The sequence below is a fragment of the Centroberyx gerrardi genome, chromosome 12 (assembly GCF_048128805.1).
Source record: "Centroberyx gerrardi isolate f3 chromosome 12, fCenGer3.hap1.cur.20231027, whole genome shotgun sequence".
NCBI classification, from domain to species: Eukaryota; Metazoa; Chordata; class Actinopteri; order Beryciformes; family Berycidae; genus Centroberyx; species Centroberyx gerrardi.
The window spans coordinates 7,786,917-7,800,522 of record NC_136008.1 but is presented as its reverse complement, the minus strand read 5'-3'; the positions used below and the strand labels follow the sequence as shown (position 1 = coordinate 7,800,522).

Genomic DNA, 13,606 nt, shown 5'->3' with positions numbered 1-13,606 from the left:
GTGTTAGTCAAACACCCCAAGGCCTCAAAGGGCCAGTCAAACTTGTATCGCCTGGCAAGAAAAAGTTGCAGTTCCTACCTCCCATTGGATGAGTTTCCTCCGTTTCTGTTATCTTGCTCGGCCTCGAAAACAAGCCGAGCGACGGTGCGGGGAGTAATGTTAAAATCCACTTTTTCACAGGAACACATCAACATTATTAGAAAAGCATCTACCGGCTGCAGCTAATAGTTAGCCTTAGCCAGCTAACGCTAACTAACGTAGACAGCCAAGTACCCCCCACTTCTGATGGCCGACAGCTCCCAAAAAGATGACTATCTAGCTAGCAGGCTATCATTTCAAGCAGAGAAAGAATTGCCCCGACGTCTTCCATCTTTAATTTAAAAACATCCTGATATAAAAACTTGTATCAAACTAATTCTCTAGCTAACCACCAAAGTTAGCTTTGCAATATTAGCTAGCTGGCTTTTAAACTCTCACAGAGACAAGCATTTTTTTGTCGAAAGTAAAATGGAATGAAGTCAGTGAGTCGGCTGATAAACTTAGTGCGAGGGGGTTCACAGAAATCTCATCAGCACAAGTCTTGTCTTTGCCGTATTATTTTTCATTAAAGTACAAACTCATCGACATTTTCAATTGCTAAATACAAGAATTTCTAATAAACATTAGTTCCACTCCCGCTCACTACATAACTAAGTTTACGCACTCACCACCGCAAGAAAGTGAACCCCCCCGACGACAAACTTTGTGGTACAGTCCGGGGAAAATAACTGTTCACAGTGTTCACACTTCACAGAGGATGTGGGCAGCTCTCTGCAACGGCTACGAAACCCGGCTAAAGATAGTTGTCTTCTATTCAATATAATGGTCTGAATTAACTCCAAAGTAAAGTCAATTTAACATGCATACACCGCTTCTAGCTGTATCATTTCGGTTTCTACAATATTTACCAAGCGTCAGCTGCACATGAAGCAATCGATAAAACATTTCAGTACCGTCGGACAGACAATCACCTGGCTGCTGTGAAAGTACCAACAATCATTGCCCCCATATGCCTGGGCTTTCATATAAAATAAGCATTTTGGCTTATCCTCGTTAATTCAGCACAACCGGTTTTCCAAGCCTCATAGACAACAATTCAAGACTGTGTCTATTTGCCATTCAAATTCAGTGTATATAAGTAAATCTACAGATTTGGCATAGTTTCCGAGTTAATGTGAAGGGAGCTGTTGTCTGTCAAAAAATAATTGGATTTGTCTAGCAAAAGAAACAGACAGCTATATGGCGACCCCAAGTGTCTAATAAGGTTGCATGCAGTTATTTGTAACCTAATGACTTCTGCCTGAACCTTTGCCTCACAAAATGGCTATAAAACTGTATTTAAATAAACATTCTTTTAGCTCAGTGCTTATTCTGTTGAAATGAATGAATTGATTGAATATGGATTTTTTTTTTACAAAAGCAGTGGTATCATATCAATAGTCAAATGGCCATTTTCTCACCTCGTGCCTCCCACAGCAGCATTGTTTCATATGGTCACTCTGTCTCTGTCTCTCTCTCTCACTGTGAACTAGTGTGTTTCAGATGCAGCCTGTAGGAGATATGATATCTTCACACACACACACACACACACACAGGGCCAAGGACAGGTCACCTTGTCTGAAGGCTGAAAGCAAGACAGGAAACATTGACCAGACCCTTACATGTATAGATGATGCATGAAGACATTTTAACTTGTGGACACACATGGATTTAACACATACTTGTAGATTATACAGAGAAACTGAAACACTGCCGCTTTAAACTGAACCAACAGGTTTACTCTGTTGGACAGACAGTAGTAGCCTACTTTCAACTTCAGTTCAGTTGTAATGCCCGCAGCCTCACATGGGCACACACACTTGCTTCTTTCAGTCTCATTTCTAAGCGAGACACTATAGACTAAACTGTTGAGCAATCATAATAGTTGATGATGATTTACCAATGAATGATCTTTAAAAATAAGATATCATTTTCTTAAATTAGCACAGATATTAACTGTCAATCTTGAGGCAATAACCAGAAACACAATATTAGAGGCAATATAACAAATAAAACAGTGAAAATGACCCGTTCTGAAGTCAGCTTTATCATCTAAAATAGCTTTCTTTAAACAGGTCATTATTTAATAACACATATATCCTATCCTGAACATCTAAGCATCTTTCTATACGCGCTTTCACCTACCTGTCAGTTTTGAGATTTAGCCAACGGTCTCTTCTGTGTCCTTTCACCAGACGACTGAGCATCACAATGACTTGGCAGTTTCAAATCCTCCGTAGGTTTACAGGGGCATCTCCTATCTTCTGACTCCTTTCTGAAATGCCTCCTGCAGTTAACACAAAGGATGCAGGTCTGTTTATTATATGCAGCCGGTGCAAACCACTCCAGCTCACAGGGAGTTGTGTTGCTGAGCGCCTCCCGATGCTCAATCGGGGACTGGAAACTCGATCTGTGCTAAAAATAAATAAAAAAAACACACACACACCAGCATGGAGAGAAAGGAGGTGTGTCACTCACTGCGTGTATATACTGTACGTGTGTATGTGTGTGTGTGTGTGTGTGTGTGTGTGTGTGTGTATGGTGACAGAGGTGCAGCCCACCCCCAAATACGCACAACACACACGTACACACACACACACATAGGGTTTATCATATGTCAACATTTCCTTTCCTTGAAGTTTGTTTTCCCCCATGTGTTGCCAACCCAAGGTCTCTCTCTCTCTCTCTCTCTCTCTCTCTCTCTCTCATACAACAAAACAACAAATACAACAAACATAACATTAATTCTACAACAGATCAGTTTTTTATACATTGAATATTGGTATTACATTTTACACTACTGCACATACAATTACTAATTATTATAATACATACACACACATGTAAACAAACCTCTCTCTCTCTCTCTCTCTCTCTTTCTCAGTCACATGTGGGATAGCACATTACTCTGGTTGATTGTATGACTATATCACAAGGTTAAAAGAGACAAGGCCCCCTTCATTGCTTCCTGTGTCGTCCGGTTACATCACATGAGAGCGTCCCTGACATCCAACACAGCCACATAACAGGCATACATTTCCCCGCCTGGCAGAGACACACGCTGCATCCCACCCTCGCATATACGTCTTGCTACTCAAGTGCATTTATGACATTTCTATTATCTCGGTATAGCCTCTTCAGAGTGGGCAACGGTTGATTCGACCTGACTTGTTATGTCAGAGAGCACCACAAAAAAAAAAAAAAAAACTAACCCCTCATCTCATTTATCACGTCAACACGCCGCCCGTTTGGACCACGTGAGTCTCTTGATGCGCGAGATGAGGCCTTCAGTCACTGTCTGTTTTGTCAGCCTTGACTTCAGTGGCCTTGTTTTTCTGAGCGGCCGTTGGCATTGACTGACTGTCACAGCCTCAGATAGCAGATATCAAAGCCGATAGGGACAGTAGAAGGTCAGTAAGAAATGTATAAAAAAAAAAAAAAAATGATGTGACCATTTCTGGTGATAGGAATTAAATTGAGACTGAAAAGGTGAGGGAAAACTGAGTGAAAGTGAGTGAAAAAAATGATGATTTTATTAATGAAATGAATTAATAGTAACCACATGTTTCCCAACAAAGTAAAAAAAAAAAGTGCTGTGAAACAAAAGGACACACAGTAAGAATCAGCTGTAGTGAAGGGAAGATACTGTATGTACTTCCAGCTCTTTTAAGGCCCAATCAGTAGAGCAAAAGTAGCACAAGAAGATGTTATCATATTTTATAATAATTCACAAATAAACACAAAGAAGTATTGGCTTGAAAGTCCATTCAACAGCTGAGTCACTATCAAACCGATGCCAAAAGGATACTGCTGTCTCATTCCAATAAACAAACTAACAAAGTGTGACGGCAAACTGCCTCAACATTACCAAGTAGGAGAGGATGTAAATCTAGATAAAAGGTCACATTTGTGTCTACATTGTGAGATGCGCATAATAAGCAAATAAACTTGCTGCAACATTTGCATATACTGTCCCACATGTTCATAACAAAGTGTACAGTGTGAAAAATAAAATAACATGAATAGTTCACATTTTAAAGAAGTCTGCCTGATTTATGGTGAACAAGGAGTTCTCTCTCTGACCTCCCAGTGGAGGGGGCAAGACAACAGAGGATTTCCCTAGAGGGATCTATAAAGTATTGCATTACACTGGACAGATAGGCTTGTTAAACTATAACTATCCCTGAACTATCCCTACGAGGCCAGGCTGAATCATCAATAATAAAGAGTGACGAGCTCCTATCCATGATGGCGTTCAGGCTCACTCCTCTCAGCAGGTGTTTGTCCAACTTGATTTGTTTAACAAAACATTTCAAGGATTAATTTGCATGTCAGACTTTGCTGCCCTTCTTTAGGAAAGAAAATGACAAAGCCCACTGTGGGAGAAACGTTGCTGTTGTTTGGTGTAGAATTATTAAAGCAAATTAATATAATGTGTGCGGGCACTTTTGCCTTTAATACTGTTTATTTGTATGTTTAGCACCACTTTTTAAGAAGATCTACGGGGATGTGCATAGCCTACAGTCTGTTTTTCTTCTTTGGGAAAGAACCAGTGTAGAAGTCAAGACAAGTTCATTTATTTCTATAACCCTTCATTATTACAAGCATGCCTCAAAGGACTTGACTAAGAACATCTAACTGATCAACAATCAATCACACGACAAAATGATGTAATACAGCATGGAAACAAAATAAAACACAAGGAAACAATTCCACAACAGGAACTTTGAGCTAATATGAAAACATAATGTTAATAGATACTACTAGGGCAAGAAATAGAAACCGCAGCCACATGATGTTACCTACTGATTCCCTCATCACAACTATTTTAAATTAATACACCCCCTGGAAAAAAACACACACTTTTTTCTTTTTTTTTTCTTTTTTTTTTTTTTTACATTTAACAGCTTCTTCTTCTTTTCTTTTTTCTTTTTCGTTTTGAGTTTACATAGCATCCTTTTGCAGCCTATATCCAAGCAAAAATAAACCAGAAGACGTCCAGAAGAAAGCTTGTCTTGTGTTAGGGTTGACTGTCATGAAGTGGATCTCAGATTCCCAGTTGGCTTCACCAGCTGAAACACTCCTGGATTCACACGCTCTAAATATAGCTGCCTTAAATTCAGACGGGACTGCAGCGGAGACTTAAAACCACTGCTAAGATCTACAAGGGCTACGGTGTTTTCTTTCGTTTTGTCACTGTTTTGCGCAGTTTTCACGCGTGTGCTATTTCAGCAATTATTTCCCTAACTTGGAAAAAGCCTAGAAAACTGCTGATTGCGACAGATAAACCAAATGGATTGACAGTATGACCATCTGAGTGAAAGGTCGGACAAGTTCGTCGTGAGGAGACATGGAATTATTCAGGAATGGAGTGAAATAATGTAATTATTTATCGGCAGTAATATTTCTCGACACTTCGCCAGGCTAACGTCGAGGAAAAGTTCAAGGAAAGTTCAGATATTTTGTTCAACTGCTCGGCCAGAAGTTGATCCAGCGGAAATGATGCGTCATTTGTATCTCCTGGTTGTCTTTAATCTTTTTGGTAAGTCCTAAACCATCAGCTGTTGGTTTGTGTTCCACCAGAGAGATCAGATGTGCTTTTAATTATGAATAGAATAGAAATTATTATTTTTGCCGTTGTAATGATGTTAGGCATATTAATAATTTATATGTGATATATTGATAATGATGATGGTTGGGCCAGAAATATTTAGGATTAAGAGTTTCTTGAGTGGACTTTTCTTTATGGGTTCTCAGAGCCTTGCATGCCTATGTGATTAAATTAATTAAGGAATAAAAGGTGTATAAACTCTGAACTCCAGCCAGCACCATCAATATAAACACAAAATAATAAACAAGTTGATTTTCCTTTTTTTCTTTATATTGATAAAATGCTTTATCCTCTTGAGAAGACCGTGTAGCTTATATCACCCTCATGATATTTGCCATTATGTATATTATAAACCTGAGTTAAGCAGCTTTACATTAGCTTAAAAAAGGCTTTGTAAACTGGGTTCAGGTGGGTTTACCCTCCACTGCCTGCCTCCCTGACGGTCCCATCAACAGCCAAAGGGAGTTTATGTGAGGCTGATAGTGACTCCACACTGCCTTCTCTGTTCACATTATTAACACTCATTGATTTCAGATAGCCATTCTTTTGCCTTGTTCTACTTCAATTAGCCTACTCTGTCTCCTCTTTCTCTGACTTGCAAAACCTCAAGCCATGCATCTCTCACCTCAGTAGTAGGCTACTTTTCCTGTAAATCTCTTGTTACCATGATATTACTCTTATACAGTCTGGTGCTATTTCTATTCTCTGGACAGGCTGATAATTTGTTTGTTTTATTTCACAAAGACTGTGCAACTTTTGTAACGTTTTATCTTTGATAAGAGTACAGGTAATCTTCTTGTTCTTGTTCAAATTCTTCTTCAATCTTATTATTATTCTCCTTCTTGTTCTCCTTCTCTTCCTTCTGCTTATTCTTCTCTTCCTTCTCATTATTTCCCTTCTTCTCCTTCTCTTCCTTCTCCTTATTCTTTTCCTTCTTCTCCTTCTTCCTTCTTCTTCTTCTTCTTCATCTTCTTCTCCTCCTTCACTTTCTTCTCCTACTGCTCCTCCTTCTTCTTCTTCTTCTTCTTCTCCTACTTCTTCTTCTCCTGCTCCTTCTCCTTCTTCTTCTTCTTCTTCTTCTTCTCCTTCTTCTTCTTCCTCGCACAGTGTCCCAGTGCCATGGTGGCTGTTCGGAGGTGGACTCCTTGACAGAAGCTGTGGCGGGTGAAGGCTTCCTGCTGGGCTGCATCTCCTGTAAAATCAGAGAGGAGGTCTCTGCCGAAACCACGGTGGACTGGCACTTCAAACCAGAGGGAGAGGAGGAGTTCAGGAGTGTGAGTAGCCAACTAGCCATGACTGGTTCATTCGGTTCATACGCAGTGTGACTGCATTTGCAAGATTAAGTGTTATTATTTTCCCTTTTCAGGTTGTTTCATCATTTGATAATCAGATTGGTTTTAATCAGAGGCTTTAATACTTCACATCCTGAGGAAAACCCTGTGATGGATATTTGTGATTATCAGAGGAGGCATAAAGGCTGAAAACTTTTCAGTATTTCAGGAGGAAAAAAAATCAGAGAGAAATCAGAAAATATAAATCAGAAAAAATAGAGATAATAAAATTATTATGTTTATTATCTCCCAACCACCCAAAAATTTCTCGTGATCCCCTGGGGGGTCCTGACCCACAGGTTGAGAACCACTGGCCTAAACGACAGTGAAATACACTTGGGAATGGAAGGTGGAATTGGTTTTCATCCCTGAACCATATAATCTGATTGGGATACATGAATGAGAAATGCTCTCTTCTACTGTCAACATGCCCTTGAGCAAGGCACTCAACCCCCAAACTGCTCCTGGGCAACTACTAGGGATTAAATGTGTGTAACTGTTAGGACTGGGCGATATGGTTGACATCAATATCACGATAATCATAAGGAGTTTAAGGAGTCCATAAGGAGTCAATATCGATATATCACAGTATGGATAACGTATGGAAAATCGCATGTTAAATAATGAAATTAATGTTCATCCCATTGAACTGAATGGTAATGTCAGGTCTGAAATTTTGAAATAATATTCCTACCATACCTCATTTTTTCAGTTTGTTGTTGTGAGTTTTTAAATAAAATCTGCTTGTTTTCGTGAATTTAGACAGCAGAATTGTGTGTCACAAAATCCCAAAAGCACCATATCATCACGATACGACTCCACTAAACGATAATATTGAATTATCGCCCCGGCCCAGTAACTGTAGCCTATGAGTCTGAAAGCAGAATGAAAAGATGTTTTTTTTTTTTTATAAATTTCAGATCTTCCACTACGACCACCCCAATGCCTACATCCTCCACGAAGACTTCAGCAGCCGTCTGGAGTGGCGCGGGACACGAGACGCCGACATTCAGATAGGAGCCGTTTATATTCAAAACGTCACTTTTAACGACACCGGCACGTACCGCTGCACCTTCCACCGCACCCTCTCCCTGTCGCGGGCGGGTGAGCACTTCACCGTGGAGAAGGAGGTGGAGCTCAGCGTGGTGGCTGTAGGTGAGGCGGTGTCTACCTGTCAAAGGGTGGCTTTTGTCTCATTTTTCTCATGTGCATTATTTTCCTATCAAGATTTTTTTTGTCCTTCACAGAGTTCTTTGTAGTCGTTAACACCAATTAAACCCTAAGATTTAACAGAAAAGCTTAGTTCCATGTCTCCTCACCTCTGACCCAGTTCTCTGTCCCCCAGAGAAAATGCAGATTGGAGTTTTAGTTGTACAAACGTTTCTCAGAGACAGAAATAATCTCATTGGTTGAGTTACACCTCAGTGGGCGGAGCCAAAGAACCAGTTTTTCATCTTAACAGCAATGTTAGGCTGAAGCCTGCAGTGAAAAAAGAGAGACAACATGGCCATGAATTAATGAAATAAAATAAGTCATTGCCAATTATATATATTTTTACCAGAGTTCCTCCTTTGCCAATCAAGTTTTCCAGTAACCCAACTTGTGCTCTAGTTCTCTGGCTCCGCCCACTGAGGTTTAACACTGCCAGTGAGATTATTTCTGCCTTCAGAGCAGCTCTGCCTCCAAGTAATGTTTGTATAACAAATTGTGCGTTGCTATCGGATATGGGAAAAACGAAATGTCCTCCAAAGTCGGGTGATTAAGTCGGACACTCTGAGTTATGATGCAGTGGTGACCTTTAACCTTCTCAACAAGCCGAAAAATAAAGTTTTGTGTCAGTCAGCAGTAAGAAAACACATAGATGCGCCTTTATTGCAAGTTTGCAGTTAGCCAGACTGTTGTTTGAATGGAGATCGTCAAATTAACTTGTTAAGCTGCAGGACGTCTGTATTTCTATGTCTTCTGGGTTTGATTCTCCAACAAAATAGCACATGAATGCAACAAAATAGCACATGAATGTCGAACGTACAGTAAAACTCCAATCTGCACAGAAAGCCCACTGGACAGGCTTCTGCTTCTATAACGCTCCACTTCTGGCTCCTCTTTCCCAGCCAATCGGGAGCTGACGGCAGTGATCGCAGAGATCATGATGTACGTGCTGATCGTGGTTCTCCAGCTGTGGCTGATTGTGGTTCTGGTCTACTGTTACAAGAAGACCTCCGCGGAGCACGAGGCGCGGGAGGCTCGCAAAGCCCTCAAGGCCCAGGCAGAGTGAGTCCTCTCTCTTTATGCGACGTGCTGAAAAAGTGGCGTCCTAAACACAGATCAAGTTACACTCTCAGCTGTCAACTGACCCTATGATCGACTTCACGAACCATATGACAGGAGATCATATGATACTTAACTCTGAAATTAACTTATCTTTACCACAGGCAGCTTCATTTAGCACACAACAAAAACATACAGTTACATACAAATGCCCTACCCAGAATGCAATTGCTCATACAGTTATGCAACATATAGAGACAGCCTGCCTCATTACTGCACCACACCAGCATTACTGTCATCATATTTGACCAGTGGATCATGCTGTAACCATATACAAATCAATTAACTCAATCCTTTTCTATACTCTTTTAATATAATCTTTAGGATGATGTTTGAATGAATATTGCTTCCAAAAAGTAGACGATTAACTCTGGATTTGTTGTTTTCATCTCATCTTTTCCCGCCTGTTTCTTGTGTCTGAATTAGTTCCAACTTATTCACTTTTTTTCTTTCTCTTTTTCCAGACTGTTGGAATCAAAAGACAGCTGTGACGGGGTGCAGCTGGAGTAACTGCATTACTGGTGAGAAAAAAATTGGCATCTCCTCATATGCTTTGAATTATCTTTGCAAGTCACCACGATACAGATTATTATTGGCTTGCACAACACCTGATTTCGGGAAAAAAGTAACGTTTTTTTTTTTTGCTATTTGAGTGTTTATTTTCATTTGTTTCCACCAGGTGAAAAGAACATCTGGAACACTCTACGACTGTCAGCTGTCATTAGCGCATCATGACGTGCTGAAGGCCACATGTGAGAGGTCGATTTTTGAAAGCCTTAGTCACACACAGTCGGCTATGCAACATGTATGGTTAACTGTAAAGTAAATATAAGCCACTGGAGCATTACCTTTAGCTGTACATGAAACAGAGGATTTCACACGGTTCCCACAGGTGTTTGAAATCCTTGAAAGCCTGTGGATTTGAGAAAAATAAAATAAGGCCTTAAAAGATTTTGAAAATGAATGCATGGTCTCAAACGTACTTGATTTTTAATTCTAAAATAGCACCTAAATTCATCAACATGCCTCAGCTGTCTGTCCTAATACCTGAGGAAAACACTGTGATGGATATTTGTGTTGACATAGCAGCAGTTTTAAAATGAATCATTTCACTATTTCTTGACTTCACAAAATCATGAATAATACACAAGGCCTCTATAATTTGGACCAATGTCATGTCTTACCCCATAACATGCCAATGTTGAGTCCTTGAATTCCACGTAATATGATCTTTAAAGTCATTGAAAAGTCCTTGAATTTGATGTCTGATATCATAACATCACACGCTGACAGTGGCTGCACACTCCTACACGAGCTTGAGTGTTTCGTAATCGTTCACAGGAAGTATTTATGTGCCAACGTCTTATTAGGCAAAACTATTCTGATTTGTCTAAGCATGTCTGAGTTTGCAATTGCACTTAAAAGCACAGGAGGTTTTTGCCAGTAACTCTAGTCTGACTAAAATAGAAAATTGTTTTTCAAATGTGTTAACCTTTTATCGGTGTTAACTATGACACTGACAAAGTGTTGAGGAACTAAAGATTACAGTATTTTTCAGGATGTTGACTGCAAAAAACAGTTATGCAACTACTTGTGTGGTCTACAAAGATATACTGTACTTTGTCTGAAAATGTTTGAAGAAAATACAACATTGAACCACATCTTGTCCTTGTTGCTTTGCCTGCCACTGCCACTATACAAGGTGTTAAGTTAATAGAATATATTAGAGCAATTCTTTTCTACTACTACTACTACTACTACTAGAAGAATTTCCAGACTCTGTAAACTTCCAGACAACTGTAAATTCTTCTGAAATCATCCAACAAGCAAGAAGAAGAAGAAGAAGAAGAAGAAGAAGAAGAAGAAGAATTATTTCCAGACTCAGAACTTTTGACTGTAAAATTTTGTGAACTTCTTTGCATTTATCTCACAAAATACCCATCAGACTTGCAGAGAATGTCATTCCTTTGTGGACACTGAGCGTGGAAAACAACACTGAACATGAAAAATCCATTCCATGCTCAATAAAAACAACTGAAACTTGCAAACTTCAGCTTAAACTCCCATTCATTATTGGTTTCAGGCAACAGACACACACACACACACACACGCACACACACACACACACACACACACACACACACATGACTGGCACAGTGGGTGAAAGAAGGACATTTGGAGGTGATGGTGCTGTAACTCAATCTGGTCTAAGCTGTGCTGCGTTCTCTCCACACTCCCTCTGCTCTGAAAGCAGCTTTGTTCTCCAGAGATGACCACACACTCTCATAGACACTGCACTCACACACTGCAAAAATGTGAACGTTAGGTATTCTTACATTACATACCAAAAAACCCTATTCACCCTTCACAACTGCGGCTACACACTGACCACAGGGTGAACACAAAATAACACCAAGCACAAACTATCAGCACTTTAATCTTTGTGGGTGAGTGAACCAGAAAAGTCGGTGGTCTTCTGTGGCTGTGACCAAACCTCAGTGAAACTGTACCTGCAAATAAGTCTTAGCATTTGTTTTTCTCCCTGCTTGGAGTGTCAGATGGGTTTGAGTCACACAATTATGTGAAAGCCACTTCAGTATACTTTTCTTGCCATTTTCATGACCATATTTGGTAATGCTTTAAATTACAGGCCATTAATTACGTAGTAATGACTGGAAATAACAAAGTAATGTCCAAGTAAAATAGATGCAATAACTAGTCATAGCATTAAAATGACTGGTAATTACTGAGTAATAAACAAGTTAAAAAAAAAGGTGCTTTTAGCGGCTTGGCCCACTCTGAGGTTTCTGTTGGTTTCTGTTGTTATTTGTGTAGAGTTGGTATGGAGTTTGTCTACATATGTGAATATTGTACATAGCCAGTACTGGTATGTCTTTTCTAAAATATATAACATATTACCGTATGTATTCTACATTATAAGCAAATGAAAACCTAATGAAAAAACACTGATTGTTTCTGCGCAGGTGTCGTCACTTTCTGTACTGAATGGAAGATAAATCAATGCAGTGTGTTTCTTCCTTTTTGAATATAGTTTATCCTTCACCTCCAGCACCTTTCTAAGTTTTCAAGTGTGTGCTAGTGCCACTTATCTAATACAATTACTGGTAAAAGCACATTTGTTCACTTGTACATTACTCAGTAATTCATTCTAATGCTATTATTACATCTATTTTACTTGGATATTACCTTTACGGTCATTACTGTGAAATGAATGGTCTGTAATTTACCCAGTATTTGAATTGTCCAGATTATTTGACCAAGGTCTGGTGTAAAGATGAAATAATATCTAACTCAAATCTATATATCTACACCAACATCAACACCAACTGTGCTGATAAAGTATCTACAGAAAATTGTTGGTGGCAGGCGATGAGTCCACAGAGGAGAGCGGTTTCCAGTGTGACTCTTGGAGGAAAGTCACGCGGCGCCGCTGCCTCACTATCCTGAGGTTTCGACCTTTCCCTGTGACCTCGCCGTTTCATTAAATGTGTTGACATGTCAAACCGTGCTGCATGTCTCTGGTGGGTGAATGCACGAGTGGGAAGGAGGAACAGAGAGTGTGGCTGAGAGAAGGAGAGATGTACATTTGATTGGAAGTGTAGTTAAGGAGTAATCCAGACTGCCAGCGGCTCTTGTTCCTACGATACGTGGAGAAACAGACTTGGAATTATCGAATTCTACCGATGCCAGTGGCAACATGAACTAATTACTGATCCTTGAAAGGTACGCTTATTTATTTCAACTGAACTTCACTCCGTTATAATGATCTTTTAGATGTTTCACTTGTCATTCTCTATACCATTTCCCCTGCACTCAAATGTACCAAATCTCTCTTTCTAATTCTCAAAAGTCAGCCAAACTAAAAACCAGACTGTATAAAGTATTCCAGCTGGTGTTTGAAATTAAAGAAGCGAAGAATACATATTCAAGGAAGGAATATGTTTCCAGTGTTTGTTACATGTGAAGGCAGACAGAAAATGTCATGTAACACACAATCATTTTATGATTTCAAGTGCCCTGAAGAAAGCAATATCCTAAAAAAGATTTCCTCTTCCTCTCATTTACTTAGACATAGATTACTTTTATTTAAAATCAGTGTGAGAGTTTGACCATTTTCCCATACTTCTGAAATTCTGCTCCTGAGAAACAAGCCTTGGATTATGTCACTCTGGTATACCATGCTTCTCACCTAGCTCTTTCATTTGGTTTCTCACATGTCTTAATATGCACTCATTCT

The 13,606-nt window shown here is 39.6% G+C and overlaps 2 protein-coding genes across 3 annotated transcripts in view; one reads left to right on the top strand and one right to left on the bottom strand.

Annotated features, from left to right (window-relative positions):
* The window catches only part of gramd1a (GRAM domain containing 1A), a 31,842-nt gene extending 31,377 nt beyond the window's left edge, over positions 1-465 (bottom strand). The window contains exon 1 of the mRNA XM_071907124.2: positions 79-465. Coding sequence (XP_071763225.1) covers positions 79-194 — 116 coding nt within the window. The 5' untranslated portion in view covers positions 195-465. The remainder of the gene's footprint in view (positions 1-78) is intronic.
* Positions 466-5,181: 4,716 nt separating this feature from the next.
* On the top strand, positions 5,182-10,798 carry LOC139917919 (sodium channel regulatory subunit beta-1). 2 transcript variants are annotated; one of them, XM_071907152.2, is made up of 7 exons: positions 5,182-5,402; positions 5,502-5,620; positions 6,797-6,963; positions 7,941-8,175; positions 9,132-9,291; positions 9,813-9,869; positions 10,028-10,798. In XM_071907152.2, exons 2-6 carry the CDS (start codon positions 5,578-5,580, stop codon positions 9,856-9,858), a joined length of 651 nt encoding a protein of 216 aa, XP_071763253.1. In that variant the 5' UTR covers positions 5,182-5,402; positions 5,502-5,577; the 3' UTR covers positions 9,859-9,869; positions 10,028-10,798. The 2 variants fall into 2 exon arrangements, with proteins under 2 accessions (XP_071763253.1, XP_078143423.1); XM_078287297.1 differs by having other exon boundaries at positions 5,182-5,620.
* Positions 10,799-13,606: the final 2,808 nt, after the last annotated feature.

Bases quoted from the DNA above. Each gene is read 5' to 3' on its own strand.
- LOC139917919 (XM_071907152.2), top strand. From the start codon at position 5,578: ATGATGCGTCATTTGTATCTCCTGGTTGTCTTTAATCTTTTTG. The intron at 8,176-9,131 runs GTGAGGCGGTGT...CCTCTTTCCCAG, and splicing joins GCTCAGCGTGGTGGCTGTAG to CCAATCGGGAGCTGACGGCA. The intron at 9,292-9,812 runs GTGAGTCCTCTC...CTCTTTTTCCAG, and splicing joins GCCCTCAAGGCCCAGGCAGA to ACTGTTGGAATCAAAAGACA.